At 36.2% G+C, this 20,712-nt stretch overlaps 2 protein-coding genes and 1 long non-coding RNA gene across 3 annotated transcripts; all 3 read left to right on the top strand.

The window, feature by feature from the left end:
- Positions 1 to 1,017: 1,017 nt before the first annotated feature.
- Positions 1,018 to 11,739, top strand: LOC142543282 (vesicle-associated protein 4-1-like). Its single transcript, XM_075650448.1, has 7 exons — positions 1,018 to 1,337; positions 1,498 to 1,568; positions 2,221 to 2,302; positions 2,452 to 2,570; positions 10,869 to 10,946; positions 11,033 to 11,155; positions 11,361 to 11,739. Exons 1-7 carry the CDS (start codon positions 1,088 to 1,090, stop codon positions 11,418 to 11,420), a joined length of 783 nt encoding a protein of 260 aa, XP_075506563.1. The 5' UTR covers positions 1,018 to 1,087; the 3' UTR covers positions 11,421 to 11,739.
- A 740-nt stretch (positions 11,740 to 12,479) lies between these two features.
- LOC142541646 (uncharacterized) lies at positions 12,480 to 13,710 on the top strand. Its single transcript, XR_012819433.1, has 3 exons — positions 12,480 to 13,168; positions 13,256 to 13,321; positions 13,395 to 13,710. It is a non-coding gene; the product is annotated as an uncharacterized LOC142541646 (long non-coding RNA).
- Positions 13,711 to 15,927: 2,217 nt separating this feature from the next.
- LOC142543281 (chlorophyll a-b binding protein 13, chloroplastic-like) lies at positions 15,928 to 17,138 on the top strand. The gene is made up of 3 exons (XM_075650447.1): positions 15,928 to 16,157; positions 16,246 to 16,407; positions 16,512 to 17,138. Exons 1-3 carry the CDS (start codon positions 16,038 to 16,040, stop codon positions 17,019 to 17,021), a joined length of 792 nt encoding a protein of 263 aa, XP_075506562.1. The 5' UTR covers positions 15,928 to 16,037; the 3' UTR covers positions 17,022 to 17,138.
- Positions 17,139 to 20,712: the final 3,574 nt, after the last annotated feature.

Raw genomic sequence — 20,712 nt, 5'->3', positions numbered from 1 at the left:
TATAGAAGTCATTGTAAAAAATTGTGACGTTATATTTCTTTGTCCTTTTTTCAAACTAATATTGCATAATTAATGTTCGAGTACGTTGACATTTAACCGCTATCCAAGATTTGTCTTTTTTCATAAAACATTCTTGACCTCCAAGATTTGTCGATTGTTGTTCCTAGTTAAATATGGAACATACGAGTCCTGCTGGCCTAAAAATTCGGTGAGGTCTTTAGCTTTTAATGTAGTTCAGTAGAGTCTTTTTTTAATACATATATGCAACCATTTACAGCTGAAGACTTGCTTAAATAATTGATGTCTTAAGGTCGACTGGCTGCTGCTATTACTTCGAGGCATGCTGAATTTAGTCCATAATAATTTTCTTATATCAACAACTTAGTCCAATTTATTAATTCACCCATATTTATAACTAGTATAACGACGCACGCGTTGCGTGTTTGTATAATATTTTTTATAATTCATTTGATTTATATTTAAATGATGATCAAATGTAAGAAATAATGAGGGATTATGCTGTAATTTTGATATATAAATTAAAAAATAAATTGAAAAATAAAAGAATAAAAAAATGATCTCGATAAGAACTGAACATAGAATCTAAACCCCAAGAAACAATGAATATCCGCTGAACTGCATATAACTTATATTAAAATTTTAACATTTTATTAATATATATAATTATTAAAATATATCATGAAACCGAAGTTAATTACTCTAAATGTCTCAAACCTAATAAAATAGTATAGAAGTATAGATTATCTAACACAAGCATTTGATTAGATTTTTATTTTTATATAATATTTATTTTATCCGTAACAAGATTTTAATCATTTTACTTAAATTAAGCATACAATTCAAATATTTTAAATCGTGTAGCGAAAATTAAATATGTGATATTGAATTACGTTCAAGCATACGTGCTATTATTTTCAATTTAAACTACTTTAAATTTCTGACTTATTTAAATGTTTTACAAAGTCAACTATAATTCGCTGACTTGAGACTTCCAATTAAATCAATCACTGTCTCTGTCAACGCAATGTAAATTCCCAAACAAAAATTACGTGACATCCCGGGGGACATGGCAATCGCCGATGCACACCGAAACCACCGTGCGTGGCGGCTGTGCCCGTTCTGGGAGTCGGCAACTGCATCTTCTTCCTCTTCCTCAACTAAGCATCTTCGCAATCAATCGCAGAGTCACAGTTACCAGAATGATGCTGCAGCGTCCAGAACTCGCTCCTCCTACACGGTTTCCTCCGTTGCTAGATCTCTCCTCCCTGCGCGCCGTAGACTCCGCCTCGATCCTTCGAACAAGCTCTACTTCCCTTGTGAGCCACACTTGTTCCTAAATGATCTGTTAATAATATGAAAATGAGATGAAATTGGATTACTGATTGAATGAATCTGAAGTGTATGAAGGTTTTTTTTTTATTGTGTGTTTGGCACTGATTAATTGTTTCTTTGTGTGTTCGTGTCTGTACATTTAAGATGAACCGGGAAAGCAGGCGAGGAGTGCTGTAAGGATTAAGAATACCAGCAAGTCTCATGTTGCATTTAAGGTTTATTTGTTGTTGTTTTTGTTAATATCACAATTAATCCGATGTCTTTTGTTTTAGTATTTCCCGTTGCATAGCCTGTTTGATGTTTGTGAGCATAATTTTTGCTTCAACTTTATATGTGCAGATAGGGTAAATCTTCATTCATTTCATCCAGGTTTTGAGTTATATAATTAGATTCTATGTGCTGTCTAATCTGTACAAGGAAACGACACATAAATAATATGTCATATTTATATATGTGATTAAGACTCTAGATGATGTTATGTGAAATGAGATTAGGAATACCATTTCAAACAGATGTTGTGAACTGCATTCGTGTTTACAACGGCATAAGAGATGTTAATTCATTTGAAGTTTACATTGTGTTTTTTTTTCTATCCTCGGTTCATGCATTATGTGATTTTTATTTGATACGTGTATATAGTGATTACAAGTATGACTGAGTAAGTATATGGAAATTGGAATATGGATTTTAAATTTTTAGATACTCAGATGCCATCACTATATGTGAATCTGACACGCGAAAGCAGTAAAATGACCAACTGTTTCATTTTATGTAGTTGCAATTTATTAAGCAGAGATTTCATACATGCAACCCCTTGATTACATGAGTCTCCCAGAGAAAACTGCTCACTTTCTTTTCCGTGTTTAATTTCAAACCACTTCTCCAAAAAGTTGTTACATGAGACCCCCTGGTGGTGTCCTTGCACCTGGAGAAAGCCTCACCGCTACTGGTATTTAATATTCTAACTTCTTGTTGGAGCATTCAGTCTCAATGAAAGTGGGCATGCGTAGTCCATAATTTTTTATAATTAAATTTTATGATATGCAATATTTGTATGTCGAGATAAATTAAATTAATAGCATATCTTTTGTTTCTCAGTGTTCAAGTTTGTGGAGTATCCTGAGAACAATGAAAAACTTATAAATCAGAAGAGTAGGGTTAAGTTCAAGATTATGAGTCTCAAGGTTAAACAAGGATCAGGTTACATCCCTGAGTTGGTGAGTGCTTTTCCCTTCTTATTTTATCGCTCACTTACAATCCAGAAAGTTCTTAAAGTGATTCGCTATGTCTTTAAATTGATCACATCGAGATGAAATCTGAGACGTGTATTCAAGAGGTCACTTGTGGCCATCATGTGCATGCACAATAGTGCATAATTATAGAAATTGATATGTTGGGATCCAAAGAGTAACCTCTGCGATTAATGAGTTTTGTCACCTTCATTTGACGTAATCATTGATTGTCTTCAAGCACTTGCTTCATGATGAAAAACTGAATTCAAATAAAGTTACATTTTTGTTAAGATAATAACTATTGGTAGACTTGTTTAGGAATCATATAAATTCTCTATGCAGTTTCGTTCCATGGTAGTTGGTACCATGCTGATAGTTACTTTTGTCTTTGACAGGGGCCAGAGCCCACAGTAGGTTATATAGGATAGTTATGAGTTGAGTTTTGTGATGCGCAATATAAGAAAATACGGATGTTGCTTGGTGAAAAGAACCACGTGTTTCACAACTCTTTCAACCAAGTCGTCTGGCACGGACTAACGATGAAGATAATGAGATCTTTTTGCATATGTTCTTACACTGGTCATTCTATTTGTTCCAACTGGCATGACAAAATGCCTTCTTTCGTTACATTCTTATAATCTAGTTGCTTTTTCTTGCTTCCTACCTACAAAGTGAACCGAATGATGACAGAATTACCACCCTCTACAAAGGTGATTTCTAGTTTAATGCATCATAAGCATGGTGATTATTCTTTCTGTTTCTCTTAGTTGATTCTGTTATGTAGCTACCTACCTTTAATCTTTTGTATACAGTAACAATTTTCAAATATTAAATTATTACAAGATTTTGAATTTTATTGATCAGGTCCATAGTTTATGGAAAGTAAAGTGTCTTTTGTTTCTTTTCCTCTCTCCTTCCACCACTTGTTTACTCTCTCGGCGTGCTTTCTTTATCAGGAATACAAGCTTAAGAACTATGTCTCATTCTCCCTCATGGAATTTTGTGTCGTAGTCTTTTGAATTATATTATGATATAGAAATATTATGTGAGTGTTGCTATATTTGTTACCTGCAAGTGTACGGTGTCAAGTTTTAGTACTCGGTAGAGCACAAATATCGATCCCATAAGGAGTGCAATTTAATTATAAATTAATTACCACAATTAAAATAATAAGACTTTATTTAGAAAATTTAATAAAATGTTTGTTGTTAATTATAAACTAAAATTAATGAAAGCGCGCAAACGATTTAAAATCAGCGAGAATAAGAATCTAGAGGTACGATTTTACTTTGTTTTCACTATATTAAATTATCATTGACATATATATTTATAATTTCAATCCGTCTACTACCCAAGAATTCTCTACTATTCCTGCTCCCTTCCCAAGTGGTGCGTAGAAATCAATTATCTAAAGTCGATTTTAATATCTCTATTAAAAATCAAACAATAAATAACTTCAATAGCACAATAATTCTTTTAATGGATTCGTTGGAGTTATAGGCCTTCCAAACTCTATAAACACCGATAATATATTTTCCTATTGTCCTATTCAAAATCCCCTCTCTCGAGTGATAGATCTCAAATAAATATGACAATTCAATTAGTGATCAAGTGATTGAAAGCAATAAGTCCGGAAAATATAAATAAACAAAGAACTAATTCGCATATATAAGTTAACAATTCATAAATAATGATTCGACCAAGCTATGTTGTCCTCCAGATTTAATAAATTAGTTTATAAATGAAAAACGACAAATAGATTCACGTTCTGCAACATTATTAATAGATTAAAATTAAGTAATAAAAAGGGAAGAATAATCAATTAATTAAGAAGAAGGGAAGAAGAGCCGAATCAGAGTTGCAACTCCGTCCCCGATAAATGCGCTTTTCGTCTTCGTTCTCGCTCTCTTTCCCGTTCACTAGATTTTTATGTGTGAATGCGGCTCCTTCTTCTTCGTGGCTAGGGTTTCAATTTTTATATGTCTGTGAATGGATGCAAAAGTCCAAGAAAAAGTCCGTACATGTCTGCGTCGCACGCGGGTGCGCAACTGGCGTTGTTTTTTGTTCTTTGTTGATCATGTGGCTGTTCAGGATTGGGTGCGGCTGTGCAGGATTGCGTGCGCTGACTGCGAGCTTCTGGTCTCGGTGTAGACCTCCTGCGCGCCACGTGCACGCATTCATGTTTTTTTTTCTTTTTTTGCACGCTTCTGCTTTTGTCCTGCACTTCCTCTGATTTCTTGTTCACTTCATTCTTCCATTTTAGCTTTTAATTTATTCATTGTTGGTTGCAAGTTATGCGCTCATGCTTGATTTCTGCAATGACATAAACAACTGCCAAAACACGTAAATCCGCTCGATATTCGCATGCTTTCATGCTAATTTCTTGGGTAATTTAAGTGCAAAACTTGTACTTATAAAATCCCCCAAACTTAAGGTTTGCTAGTCCCCAACAAATTGTAAAAAATACATTCAATGTTATAGGAACTTAACAAAACGCAAGCGGTGGAAGAAGGTAATCATCATGGCCTCAAATATCGCATGTCTAAGGTTTTCAAGTTCGATGCATGCACCTATTACTTAGCAGCTCACTTGTGTGTGTGGATAGCCAATCTCATCAACCCAACCCAACATAGTGATAGATTTAAGCTTCTAGTTTACCTCATAGAAACGTAGAATTTTTAACTCAAGTTTCAAACTATCCTCCATGGAAATAATCATCTACTCACACAGATCACCAGGACTTTTGGTTAAACATTTGGTTCAAAAGATATTAAAGAGAATCATACCTAAGTGTAATGTGATGTGTATGTGTAAATGGTCAAATTCCATACTCGTTGACAATAACTTTGAAGTGTCCATAAGCTTGACTATAACGACTCTTCTCCACTAGTATATTAGATATGCATGACTCGGTTAATAGGTCTTGTAAGCTTATGTCGTTAGGCTCTAACGACTTAAATAAAGATATGGAAATCAAAGACAAGAGAAAACAAACAAATTATTATTATTATTATTGTTATTTTTTTCAGCAACTCCTCCTATTTCATATCCCATTTTTGATCGACTTTTTCATCATATATATATTTTTTTCTTTTCATCTCTAGTCTCTTTCTTTTCAAATGTTCACCATCTCCACACCATACATTCCTCTTTTTTCTTCACACTTTTTCTGTTTTACTCTCCTTTCTCTCACGTTCATTTTTTTCTTTTTATTTTACCAGGGCTAAAGGGGTTTATTTCTCTCAGTCAGGCAGGAATTAGTGTATAGGCTTAGGATTTTTGGTAGGTGACATGGGACTAAGAAAAATATATGAACGGGGCTATTGTGTGCTTTGGCACACACCATTCGATTTTTTAATCGGCTCAACATGGGACACTAGAGATTAATATGATGTATTTGTAGACTCGAAAGGCTTAAATGATCCAAAAATCGCCTAAATCATCCCGAAGTCGCATAGTATCCTTATTTCGTCTCGAAGAGTGTTAAACCAAGTTCTAGTCTACTTCTCATTTACTAATCAACTGGTACAAACCAACCATGTGCATCAAAATAATGATATGACAGTTTTAGAACAAATTTAATTACACATCTCCTTTTTGTTAGGCTCAAAGGGCTTCAAATGATAAATTATAATAATATTAACAGATCCAAAGAAACTCAATGAATGCCTAAATCACTTCTGTGCTTGTAACATTTATTTCAATATCATATGGAAATCACAAAAAGTCATCTATTTAGTAATACATAACTATGCAATAAATGTTCTCTCCTTATCAGGTATATCGATGATCACGGCAAAAAGTGTATAAATGGTTGTGAACTTTTAAGAAATTGTACACATGCACCATGACTCAACCATTTTGGCAAAAAATTCATTGGCCCCCTGATTCTTCTTCCACATTTGACCTACTAGACATTGAATGATTAATTTTTTTGGGCACAAATTAGACTAACTGATTGCAGGAATTCAAGTAGTAGGAATTCAAGTATCCCGCAAACTTTAAACAACATTGAACTCAGTGTATGTACGAATTTGAAAAATTAAGACAATTCATACTTGTGGCGACGAGCGTCAGTACTCATCGTTGTCATAATTTTCTTCCATGTGTTGGGGTGTTCAGCTCATCACATAGACCTGTTCATTAATATATTATTATTCTAAAGGATGCGAAAACATGTGACTACAAAAATACATAAATAAAATGATCAAGTAACTAAAATTAAAACGCAGAAATAAAATTTCGCGGGTTGCCTCACACGCAGCGCTTTGTTTTAAGTCATCAGCCTGACTCTCATTCCTGTTGAAGGTGGATCATGTGATCTTTTGGACGCCTTGATTACCACCCTCTGACCTTCAACCTCCATGAACAACCTTCATATCTTAATATCTATGATGGCTTCAATAGTAGCCAAGAATTGTCGTCGTAGAATGGCAGAAACATTCTGACCGTTCTCCATGTCATGCACAACGAAATCTGAGGGAAGCCTCAGTTTATCGACATGGACTTCAACATCTTCCACCAACCCCAAAGGTACCTGGACAGATATATCTGCCAACAGCAAGATTAGTTTCGTGAGTTTCATCTTGCTTAGTCCAAGATTCTCGTAAAGAGATCTTGGCATTAGGTTCATGCTCACCCCTGAATCACTAATAGCTTCTCCCATCATTTGGCCCCCTATTGCACATCGTACAACGAATTTCCCGGGGTTTTGCAGCTTCCGTGGAAGATTGTCTCCTTCGGTAAGTATCACTTCCTCCAGATCTGCAGATTGAATGTTAATGTGTAGGTTCTTGAAATCTTCAAGATCTTTTTTTCTTTTGAAACTCAGCTTTCAACTGCATAAATTTGTGGGGCTAGAGAAGTAAGAAATATTAATGCATTGATCCAAATCATATCCCTTACCTTTTTATCTCAGATGCCTTTGCTTGGAATTGACTTTTCTTCTTAATGCATTGATCCAAATCATATCCCTTACCTTTTTATCTCGGATGCCTTTGCTTGGAATTGACTTTTCTTCCCAAATAGATGTGGGCTCAACCTTCTCCTCTTCTCTCTCAGCCATTCCAATCTCCTCATGCTGTATGAAAACGACGTTCACTTCTCTCAGATTCTTGTCTGGAGTCTTTGTTACTGCGCCTGAAAATTGAGGCATGAGCTGTCTCGTTATCTGCCCAACCTGTGACTCAATGATTCAAGGAAGCGCCAACATTGGCCATGTGCGTCTCTAGGTTATCACGCCTAGTCTCTGTCCGCTCCATCCTCTTTGAAGACTTAGTCACAAAAGTACTGACCAAGTCCTCAAGTGATGGTTTGCCTTTTACCTTTTGTGTATTGAACCCGGAAGGATTCAACACTTTCTTCTTGTTGGCATACGAAAAATTCTCATGGTTACGTAAGCTAGGATGGTATTGATTAAGACAAGAGTTACCTTGATAGCCGCCATATCCATGATTATTGATGTAATGTGTTGTTTCCATGCTTGGCCTTTCTTCTACAGCCACAGCTACTACTTCAGATGTGTATTGGCCTTTATTCATTGCTGCAAGTTGGGTAATCAGTGCAGAAACTTGCGCGGTAAATGATGTTATGGGGTCCACTGCGTACAATCCAGCCGTCTTCTTTATTTCCGACCTCTCACTAGGCCACTGGTAGCTGTTGATGGTCATCTGCTCAAGCAAATAGTATGCTAGGTCAGAGATTTCGCAAATATTGTACCACCAGCGGCTGCATCAACCGTCATCTGTGTCTGGCCATTCAACCCGTTATAAAACAACTCAGTCTGCCCCCAGTCTTCATATCCATGGTTTGGGCATCTTCTGAACAGTTCCTTGTAACGCTCACAAGCTTCATAAAGCTGCTCATATTCGTTCTGCCGGAAGGTGCTGATCTCGATCTTTAGCTGTGCAGACTTGGCAGGTGCGAAGTATTTCGCAAGGAATTTTGTAGTCAATTCCTGCCAAGTAGTTATACTCCCGAGCGGCAGTGATTGGAGCTAACCTCTGGCTTGATCCCTGAGAGATGACGAAAACAAGCACAGTCTAATAATATCATTAGGAACATTATTAATCTTTACCGTGTCTGTAATCTCCAGGAATGTCCTCAGATGCAGATGAGGATTTACAGTTGCTGCTCCACCAAACTAGTTCTGCTGAACCATGTTAACCAGTGCTGGCTTTAGCTCAAAATTGTTAGCATTTATCGTTCCACGAGCTATGCCAGAGTAGTGGGCGTTGATCATAGGTTTGAAATGGTCTCTGATAGGCACCACATGAGGGAATGGGTTTTCGTTCACTCTGTATTCAGCCATTGATTCAACCTTTGCTCTTCGTGCTTTTTTCAAGGCTCTTGCGGTCTTTACAATTTCTTGGTCAAAAAGCAACGAGTCAAGGCTTTGAGTTTTTCGCATAAACTGCAACAGAGGAGTACCAGATTATTGAATAAATAATAATAAAAAAACAAATCTAAATTAAAGTCTAGGCTAATTGGTAGTGATATTAATATTAAAATTAATTGGAGCACTCCCCGACAATGACGCCAAAAACTTGTTGCAATAGTTGCTACCCGCAAGTGTACAATGTCAAGTTTTAGTACTCGGTAGAACACAAATCAACTAGATCTTATGCCAAGATAACTTTCCATATCGATCATACAGGGATTGCGATTTAATTACCACAAATTAAAATAATCAGACTTTATTTAGAAAGTTTAATAAAACGTTTTTGTTAATTATAAACTAAAATTAATGAAAGCGCGCAAACGATTTAAAATCAGTGAGAATAAGAATCTAGATGTATGATTTCACTTGGTTTTCACTATAATAAATTATCATTGATATCTATATTTATTTTCAACCCGTTTACTACCCAAGAATTCTCAACTATTTTTACTCAAGTGGTGCGTAGGAATCAATTATCTAAGGTCGATTTCAATATCCCCATTAGAAATCAAACAATAAATAACTTCAATGGCACAATAATTCTTTTCATGGATTCGTTGCAGGTATAGGCCTTTCAAACTCTATAAACACCAATGATATATATTCCAACGGTCCTATTCAAAATCCATTTCCGAGTGATAGGTCTCAAATAAATATGACAATCCACTTAGTGATCAAGTAATTGAAAGCAATAAGATCCGGAAAAATATAAATAAACGAAGAAGTAATTCGCATATATAAATCAACAATTCATAAATAAATATTCGATCAAGCTACGTAGTCCTCTAGGTTTAATAAATTAGTTCATGAATGAAAAACGACAAAATAAATTCTTGTTTTTCAACATTACTAATAGACTAAAATTAAGTAAGAAGAAGGGAAGAAGATTCAAATCAGAGTTGTGACTCCATCCCCGGTAGATGCGTTCTTCGTTCTTGTTCTCTTTCCCGTTCTCTAGATTTTTATGCGTGACTGCGGCTCCTTCTTCTTCGTGGTTAGGGTTATAATTTTTATATGTGCGTGAATGGTTGCGAAAGCCCAAAAAAACCCCGTACATGTCTGCGTCGCATGCTGGTGCGCAACTGGCGCTGTTTTTTGTTCTTCTGTGCGCGCGGCCATGCGCGAGCATCTGGTCTCTGCGCAGACCTCCTGCGCGCGCAAGCTTCTGTTTTTTTATTTTGCGGGCATCTGCTTCTGTCTCGCATTTCCTCTGCTTTCTTGTACACTTCATTCTTCCATTTCGGCGTTTAATTTATTCCTTATTGGCCGCAAGTTATGCGCTCATTTTTTATTTATGTAATGACATAAACAACTGCTAAAACACGTAAATCCGCTCGATATTCGCACACTTTCATGCCAATTCCTTGGGTAATTTAAGTGTAAAACTTTCACTTATCAGTTAGCAGGAATGGGAACTCGAAAATGTCAACCTATTGTCTGGCACACTTTAGATCTTTTTCGAGCATTGGTGTTGAAGTTACTTGACGTACATGTCTCAAGGAGGATAATGTAGTTTGGTAGCATATAAAAAGCTGAACTATGACATTTTTCCAAGGGGTAAATGATCTTTTATCCGCCTTCTTATTGATTATCCTGACATGGTATTTCTTGTTGACTTTTGACTAACAAACCTTAATTTGGCATGACATTGATGGTAATATTCTTTTCAACTCAATGAAGCTTACTCTCATGTTAATTGGGTTACTGCATCTGATTTTCTCATCGCACTTAAACTTGGTTCTATGGCAGATGATGGCTTTATTAGAGTAAATTTAATATGCCTGTAGAAAATGTCCGGGATACGTATCTTGAGTTTTTTTAATATATTTTCAATTATTATTCAGTTTGATGAACAAAGGGATCAAGTGACTGTTGAACGTATATTGCGTGTGGTCTTCTTGGACCCGGATAGCACTAATCCTGTAAGAGTTTATCTCTGAATCTATCTGCCTGGTGTATTACACATTTTTGTCGCCATTTCAGACAACTCGTGAAACTTTGTACCTAGGCACTTGAAAAACTGAAGTATCAGCTAGCTGAAGCTGACACCGCATTAGAAGAGATCAAGAAGAAGCCTTCTGCTGATGTAGGTCCACGAGTCAACGGTGAAGGCCTTGTTTTAGATGAATGGGTTAGTCATCATTTATTTATTCCCGTCTGTTTTAGTCATAAGCAGACTTTGACAAGTAAGGCTTTATGGAAATGTGTTAAGTTGCTCTTCATTTGACTGAATGACTGGATTCGCCCTTGGTTTCAGTATGTAACTCGTGTCCATTGAATCAGATCTTGATCGCTTTATTTTCGTGTTTGCTGCCTTTTGTGCCATTGTTTTTCAGAAAGAGAGGAGGGAAAAGTATCTCGCCCGGCAGCAAGTTGAGGCCGTGGATTCAGTGTGATGCACGATGCATCAGTCGTCCGGGGTGGATGGCATGTGTGTAATTTTCTTGCACCGGATTTTCTACCATCTGTGGTCGTTTCCTGAGGATGGCGAAGTAAGGTTGTTAATGTGTTTATGTAAACGAGAAGAAAGTGATGGAAAATCAAAATTATCGTGTAAAGTCTCTTGTTAGGCATCTACAGATGTAAATATAATTGTGTGTAATATTTTATAATAATATTTACTTTTGGATATAAATTAAAATTTTAACCATGAATATTGATTATATTTTGAGACGTGAAATTGAATTCTATAAGAAGAAATAAAGATGAGATGAAGCTGTTCTTATTTTTTAAGGTAGAAGCATTTATTTTAAAGGTTGAAATTTATTTTAAAAATAGAACCAAAGATATACTTGATTTTTAAGAAGCCATCATCATCATTTTTGACGATATAACCCAAAACACAATTTTAAAAGTATTTTATTCATAGATAATTGTTACGATAAAAAATGGATAATATCCATTTTCGTCCTTATTGTTAACCGCTTTTCCTATTTCAGTACCTCTTCATTTTTAACTGCTTAAGTAATCCTTCAAGTTTTCAAAATCTGCCCTAATTGGTCCCTGTCGTTATGTTGACGTTAAGATTAACATTGACCCACATCATGTGCCTCTCACGTGATCTATACTTTTTGAAGGCAGTCGATTACTCCCCAAATCATTTTATTGGCAGACCCTACGAAAACCCTAAATCCCCAAATCAAAGAATTCAGCCCCTACGACAACCCTAACTCCCCAAATCAAACGATGGCAGGAAAGGGAAGTGCGAATAGTTGCAAATGGTAATGGCAAGCTTTCAGCCCGAAATGAAAGAATTCAGCCCGTAAAAAGTAAGCAAGCTTTCCTTGATTAATTTATTGTAGTTGATGACTCAAATTTTTGTGTCACAAGTTTTTTTTTGTCTTGACAAAGAATAACAAGGAAGCAGCTGCTTTTAGTCCTTTGATGGCTGATGAGACACATTTTCAGATCACTGAATTACACCAGCAACACCCTCTTGACCTGTGTAGGATGAGTTGCAGTTGAAGGAAATGGGATTTGACTGGAATTCCATGTCCACATGCTGTTTGTGCTATTTGGTGTAAGCAAGAGAACCCGGAGGCTTATGTACATCGTTTTTACAGTGTTTTGAAATACAAGCAGTGTTACTCGCGATCCATCATGCCCATTAATGGACCAACCCTGTGGCCTGAATGCCAATTAATCCCTCCATTACCACCAATTTATAAGGAAAAAGTTGGTAGGCCAGCAAAGTTGAGAAGGCGACAACCTGATGAAGTTCCAGCTTCAAGACAATCAAAGCTGAAAGGTGTGAAACGAAACAACAAATGTCGGACATGTGATGGGTTTGGACACAATCAATGGAGTTGCAACATATCTAAAGCAAGTGGTTTAGATAGGGCAACACAAGAGAACAATGAAATGGACAGAGGTGAAACTGAAACACCACAAAATTACAATGAAATGGATATAGGTGATGTTGATGAGTTACTTTTGTGTTATTTAAGATTCTTATTTTAATTTTTAGCATGATAATATTTAGCATATAATAGGTGACATAGAATCTGCACCACAAACATGCAATGAAGCCGAGCTTGGTGCGACTACACAAGGCGACTCAATGTCAGATGAAAACGAAAGATTCATATCCAATAAAATCGCAGAACGTGCTGAAGCAGCATTCAAAAAAAGAAAAAAACTGCAGGTTATCAACAATTTGTTGTGTATTTATGTTTGTTTTAAGTGACAATAATTTTTTTACAAGTTCTTCGATTTAAATGATTATTTTCAGATAATACGACAACGAGCAACTGGAGTAACAATTAGTGGCAGCTCCAACACAATCTCATCTGTGAATGTAAGTGCAACTAAACCTGTTACATTTTTTTTTTTGAGTTGGAAATGTTTCGATTTTTTAATCTTTTTCTCAGGTCCATAAAGTACTCAACAAACAAAAGCATGTCATTGTGAAAGGAGGAAGGAACTACGTAACTGTATCAAATTTGAGAGCCTCATTGGATGACAAAGAAAATAAACAACGATAGAATCAAGTGGAACTAGTGGTTGATGAAGTAAATGTTGATGAAAGTAGTGGTTGTGGATATGATCACAGAAAAAAAACACATGTTATTGTTTTGTTGGATTCTAAATTTTATGGAAGTAGTGGTTGTGGACATGTTATTTATTTTTTGTTGGATTTTAATGGTTGTGTAAGTGAATGTTGTATTTTTGAAATTAGTAGCTTTAAGGAATCATTGAGTTGTTTTTCTTTTTTATCCCTGGAAGTAGTGGTTGTGGACATCTTTTTTTCTTGGAATGGTACGCATCTTCCTTCTTTTTTTTTTCATGGAATGGTTCTCTACTTTTCTTAAGAATGGCCACCAGTAAATTATGCTAAGATTCCAAGATCAATATTAAACATTGGACACAAAGAATGATTCTAGTCTTCTTGAAGCTTCCAGTATTAAACAATATTAAACATTGGACACAAAGATGAATATTAAGCTTCCAGTAAATTATGCTTGTAACATTGGACACAAAGATGAATATTAAACATCTTACTCAAGTCAATGTTAAAGACTAATTGTTGCATTCTTAATTCAAATCCCATAATCCAAAAAAAAAAAAACTTAGTTTCAACACAAGTGCAACATAATTAAAAATGATAGAAACACATGCATCATCACTCTCCTCCTCTTCTTTCCTTTCCTCACTTAGATGTGCCTAATTAGCTGCGCCACCAATAGAAGCAATAACTACTCTATTTATCTTCACCAAGGTGTAGAGACTCTAGTATTTCTTTGACCTCTTTAGATAACTCTTCCATTTTCAGTGCATTTTTGCGACTCTCACGTTCCAATTCCATTTGAGCATCTACTAAGTGGGCTATTCTTTCATACTCTTTTGGTTTTTTACTCGAACTTGCATCACATGTTGAACTTGAACATTTTGCCTCGTTACAGTTATAAGTAGCAGCTCCAACAGATTGTTTCTTCATATACTCATCGAATGATTTCAATGCCTCTTCTCTAGTCCAATAGGATTTGTGAGAAGCTCCACTGTATTTACTCACTTGCACTTGAGCCTCCGCCCAATTGTCGTAAACACCGGGTTTTTGTCCAACAATACAACATATCTTTTCCTCTACATTAAATAAGAATTTTCAAATTTCAACAAAAAATTCATACAAAAACACAGGGAAAGTTACAAAATACAAACTAAATTAGTAATAAAATAATAATGCTAGTAATCTGTTGAAAAATTTATCAAAATTCAAAAATTAAATTTAACTAAGTAGGAGAATTCCAAAAAACTACACCAAATAAAATAAATATAAGCATTATAATTATGCTACCAAGATGTGCCTAACAAATTAGAAAAATAGTGCTAAACCACCTTCGAAATTTATACTCCAAAATGTTGAGATACAATATATACATATATATTTCATTAATTTAGGATCAACTCACATCCACTTCAAAATTACATAAAAGATCAAAAAATAAGAATGCTACGAACATACTAATCGAGAACCTACAGCAAATTCATGGAAAATAATTAAAAGCCTTTACAATGGCAGATGTTGTAGTAGATTGAATCTGGAATTGCTAAATTTTCTTCCAGTTCGCCGTGGGTTTCGAATTAGGATTCTTTGATTTGGGGATTTAGGGTTGTCGTAGGGGCTGCCAGTAAAATGATTTGGGGAGTAATCGACTGCCTTCAAAAAGAATAGATCACGTGAGAGGCACATGATGTGGGTCAACGTTAATCTTAACGTCAACATAACGACAGGGACTAATTAGGGAAGATTTTGAAAACTTGAAGGATTACTTAAGCAGTAAAAAATGTAGAGGTACTGAAATGAGAAAAGCGGTTAACAATAAGGACGAAAATGAGTATTATCCCTGATAAAAAGCAAGATTTTACAGTTTTACATGGGTAAGTAATGCAAGTTATTATGTTTTTCTATAGAGTAAATAGTGCAAAAGTATTAACATTTTAAATTATTATTCTAAACTTAATAATTTGTGATTTTAAACTTTTTTAAAATTTATAGAAACTATCAAAAACTTTCAACCATATATAATGAAAAAAAATTTCCCAAACAAAAAATTTGTAAAATAATTTTGATAAAACATTTTTTTTAAAAAAAATAATTGAGTAGAGTTAAAAAAAAATACCCCCATGGAGTAATGCTATATGGTCGGGTGTTTGTATATTATATATAATAGTGATGATCATGCATGCGTTATATGTTTGTATTGTTTAAAAAAAAAAAAGAGGTAGTAAAAGGGTACATAAAAACGAGGTAGTAAAATAACACCAAGTATTATATGAGATAAATTGAGGATAGAAGGATATGAATTGGCGATATTGAAATCTATACAACCGTTTTGATTGGTTGATAGATTTGGTTGTGCACTTGCGTAGCCACAATTTCATGCATCCAATTCTCACCGCACATCCATCTGATTCTTTCACCTAAAAGTTGAACATAAAATCTTCCCCCCTCGCAGGCAAAAATTTACATCCAGAAAGACCAAATCTTGAAAGAGATTGATTGCATCAAATAAATGGCCGCCACTGCAAGCTCCGCCGCCACAGTCTTAAGGGCAACTCCATTCTTGGGTCAAACCAAGAACGCAAATCCTTTGAGAGATGTTGTCTGCGTGGGCAATGGCAAATATACCATGGTAATTCATCTAGAAATTTAACGTGCAGAAGCCTAATAAAGTTGTTTTCACGCACTTACAAGTTGCATTTGCTGGTGATTATTGACAGGGTAATGACTTGTGGTATGGCCCGGATCGCGTCAAGTACTTGGGACCCTTTTCTGCTCAGACTCCGTCGTACCTGACCGGAGAATTCCCCGGCGACTACGGGTGGGACACTGCCGGATTATCTGCTGATCCTGAGGCCTTTGCCAAGAACAGGGCTCTTGAGGTACTTAATTTTTTTCTTTTCTAGTCCTACATCTCGGGTAAAAATCAACGTGTTCGTGGGTTATTACAAACTGTACGTATTTGATGGAAATAATATTTCTACAGGTTATCCATGGGAGATGGGCTATGCTTGGAGCTCTGGGATGCATCACACCAGAAGTTCTCCAGAAATGGCTGAATGTTCAATTCAAAGAGCCAGTATGGTTCAAGGCTGGATCCCAAATCTTCACTGCTGGAGGGCTGGACTATCTGGGCAATCCGAATCTTGTTCATGCACAAAGCATTCTAGCAGTGCTCGGATCCCAAGTCGTTTTGATGGGGCTAGTCGAAGGCTACAGAATCAACGGCCTGGACGGAGTTGGAGAAGGCAACGACCTCTACCCAGGCGGACAGTACTTCGACCCCCTCGGCCTGGCTGATGACCCTGTCACCTTTTCCGAGCTCAAGGTGAAGGAAATCAAGAATGGGAGGCTAGCTATGTTCTCCATGTTCGGATTCTTCGTCCAGGCTATTGTGACAGGAAAGGGTCCCTTGGAGAATCTGTTGGATCACCTCGACAACCCTGTTGCTAACAATGCCTGGGTTTATGCTACCAAGTTCGCTCCAGGATCGTAAATGTATAATTGTGAACGATATCCTTCTGGGTTAATTGAGTCGATTAATTGTGTGCATTGTTGTTCAAGATGTTTTGGTAAATGATTTAATGAATCCATTGTAATTGATGATACAGAACTTACCTGATTTCAATGGGATGCTCAAATCAATAGTTTCTCGCAAAAATAACACGACACTGAATAAAAAAAATGACAAGAATATGGGACTGTGAATGTGAATTGAAAATCTATGTAGATATAACTTGAATTTAGAAGCTACAAACAGGGACCATGACAAATAATTACTCAAATATAGAACACGTTGGATTAAGTATACAGAAATATGGTCGGATAATCGAATTGAGTATATCACATCATAGGCCTCTCGCTTTTGAGCAGATCTAATGTGTTGGGGTGGTTGAAAGTACAAGTTTCTAGAGAACTCTGGTGGTAAAGTTGCAACCCTTACAAAAACAAAAACAAAAACTGATAAAACAAACTATCACACGAGTAAATTTTTAAATAAATCTCTTTAGTTAAGCTCCTAATATATTTAAAATTTTGTAAAATCATCATTCAACCTTTTTTTCGGTACGTTGTATTGTTGTATCTATCGAGCCTATCCAAATGCATGAGATTACACAATGTTTTCAGCCTACATACCATGAATTAAAGGTTTTTTTAATAGTCTATCATACTTCCGTATAATAAATTAAATAGTTTACCTCTTTTACCGGAATGATGTCGGGTTGTATCCACCAATTTTACAGACTGGTCCTCATAGCCTAACCACACAGTCGCAACAGACGGTTCCTGAAATAGATAACTTCAACAACGCAGCACAACTGATAAGATCGAATACTAGGTTAAAAGAGTGTCTAGAACGGGGATTGAATAAACACTCACTACTTGTATAAGTTTTTCAAAGTTGAGTCAGTTTAGTGATAAACTGATACTCGGAATCTTATCAGTCAATATCAATCAGTTAACAATTAAGTGCGGAATAAAACTGACTAATAGATAGAATAAAACTGAGATAAGAACACGAGATTTTACGGATGTTCGGAGATTTCAAACACTCCTACGTCATCCCTTCTATCACAAGGATATGATATTCACTAAAAGACTTTGATCGATACAAATGTTTGTACAGACCCACTTCAGTTTGGATTTAACACTGCCAAAACTGAAACTCTTAATTTACAAAATGCTTCACAGTATACAACTGAATTTAACACAACTGATCTCTTACAAGATCGAGTTTTACAATGATAACAATGTGCTTGAAAGCTCGAAAGTGTAGCCTTGATTGCTACGAATATATGCGATAAGCATGAACTTTTATTTCAGCAGAGTAACAACGTATTTTTCAGAGAATAGACAAGTGTAGATGTTCAGAATTTTAATGTGTTATCTCTATTGTTTCTCAGCTGCTCTTCTCTGCTATATATAGGTTTTTCTTCAACGGTAACATTTAATATTTGAATCTTTTTATCCGTTGGTTTGCCATGTCAACATTCTATCGATATTCGTACACTGCAGCTGAATTGCGGCATTCCCACTATCTGTTGCAGTCTGATTTTGTACTATTGTCGGTTGAATGTCCTTTTCTTGATGTGTACAGCTGAAAGATCAGCTGATAGGCAATATAGCAACTGATCATTTTCCAACTCATCAGTCAGTGGTCTTCGAAAGTTCAGTTCAGCTGGTTTCAGTTGCTTTAGAAAATTTGCGCGTTATTCTTCAGTTTCAGGCAACTATAAGTTAGAGTATATGTTCAGTAACTTTCGAATCAGTTACGAACATTAATAATTTAGTTTGTCAAACAACTGAAACTTAGTTTTCAACAATTTCCCCCTTTTAGGTGTTTGACAAAACTTAGTAAATTCAACTGAACTTTATGCAGATAAAATAATTCGAACTCTGTGTAGATAAAATAACTCTTCTAATGTACAGATTCGTACAAAGGATAAAGAATGAAATAATCTTCAAGAATCTTCAGAAATTTTATCAATGTCGTCTTCTCCTTGTTGATCTTTTCCTTCTTTCTCTTCTCCTTTTTCCTCCTTTTTGTCAAACGCATTAACCTTTCTGGATATCATGCGAACACTCGAGACGATGTCTGACACCGCATTCGGCACAATTTCTTGAAGAAAATCAATTCTTTTAGTGACAGTCTTCTCCAGAAATTCAAAGCGTCTTCCGACTAAGGCTTGAGTCCGGAAGTGAGCTTCAGTTGATACTCTGTCTTTTCTGATTTCTTCCATCTGGAGAAAGAGTGAAGTCACATTCTCTTGGATTTGCTGCAATTTTTCTGTAGTAAACTCACATGAAGAGTTGATCTTTAAGGTATGCGCAAGCTGAGTTGACTTGATTTCAGAAATAGCATGCATCACACTGAGTAGGTTGTTTTAAACAGATTGGATTTCGTCGAATAAGGATTCAGTATGCATTGATATTCCAGGAGATGTATCTCGAGGACTCTCTGGTATCTGCTCCCTTTCATCTTGATTAAAGATCACCAAAGCTCTGTCAGTTGGATCTGTCTCAAGCAATACCATTTCTGGAACATCTTCATGTAAAGCTTCTTGCTGAAGTTGTTGAGGAGGAGAAGGATTCAGATCAACAAAAGAATTGGAAGGCTCTTCAGTTTGCTGATCAGCTGAAACAGTTGATGGTTGTTAGTATTTTGCGCAGCTGATGCAGAAACTGGTTCTTCAGTATGTTGGACTACTGAAGCTACAACTAGCTCTTCTGCTGACACTTGTTCAGTTTCATCTGAGTGCAGCTGAGCTTCTTCAGTTTCTTCAATAACTGCCTGTTCAGTCATGGCAGCTGACTGAACTGGCTCTTTAACTACTTCAAAAATAGCCTGATTGGCTTGTTCTTCAATTGAAATAACAGTCGAATCAACTGGTTCTTCAGTAACAAAAATTCCTTCAACTGCTGTGGTTGAATCCAGCTGAATATCAGAGGTAACTGATTTGATAACCTCGTCAAGATTTGCCAATGATAACTCAGCATTAGAATAAAGTTGGAGTTCAGCAGTTGAAGAAGAAGGTGGTGGTGGTGCATCGGTTGTATGAGGAGCAGTTGGTTGCTGAGAAGATTCAGCAACTGGGTCCTTGGTTGGCTCCTGTTGAGCTGACTGCTCAATTGGCTCTTCGGATGAAAGATTTGGGGAACCTGCTTGAATAGTCAGTTCGTGGTCCAGTTCCCAGTGTTTGATTTCCATCTGTAGTGTGATAAGATCCATTTCCAGTTGATTGTAGACAAATTTTTCATTGATAGCTGTTGGGCTGGCAGGATCATAGTTCAAGCGTAACTGAGCCACCATCTTTGATAACTGCTTGGCTCGAATCTGATCAAAGAAATACTTCTCACGCTCCAAAGCTTGTACAACTGAAGTAGCTTTGACCATCTTTAGAACAGCCTTTTCAAGGTCAACAAATTTCTTCAGAACTGATTTCTTTTGGAGTTGCTTCGCAAACTCTTCAGTTCTCAATATGACCCATTCCTTGAAAATTTTGAGCTTATTCGTGGAATTAATTGATTTCTTACCACATGAGATCAATGTGAGTTTGGACTACATTGGTTGGTCGGGGCTCTTCTTGCAACTTGCCCTTTCCTTTAGGATCAGTCAGAACATGAGGAATACTCAGCCCTGAAGAGGTTGCGTCGATTATTTATGTAATCATGACCCCTTTGTGTCT

This window comes from Primulina tabacum, chromosome 4 (assembly GCF_025594145.1).
Source record: "Primulina tabacum isolate GXHZ01 chromosome 4, ASM2559414v2, whole genome shotgun sequence".
NCBI classification, from domain to species: Eukaryota; Viridiplantae; Streptophyta; class Magnoliopsida; order Lamiales; family Gesneriaceae; genus Primulina; species Primulina tabacum.
This window is presented reverse-complemented; position numbering and strand designations above follow the sequence as displayed.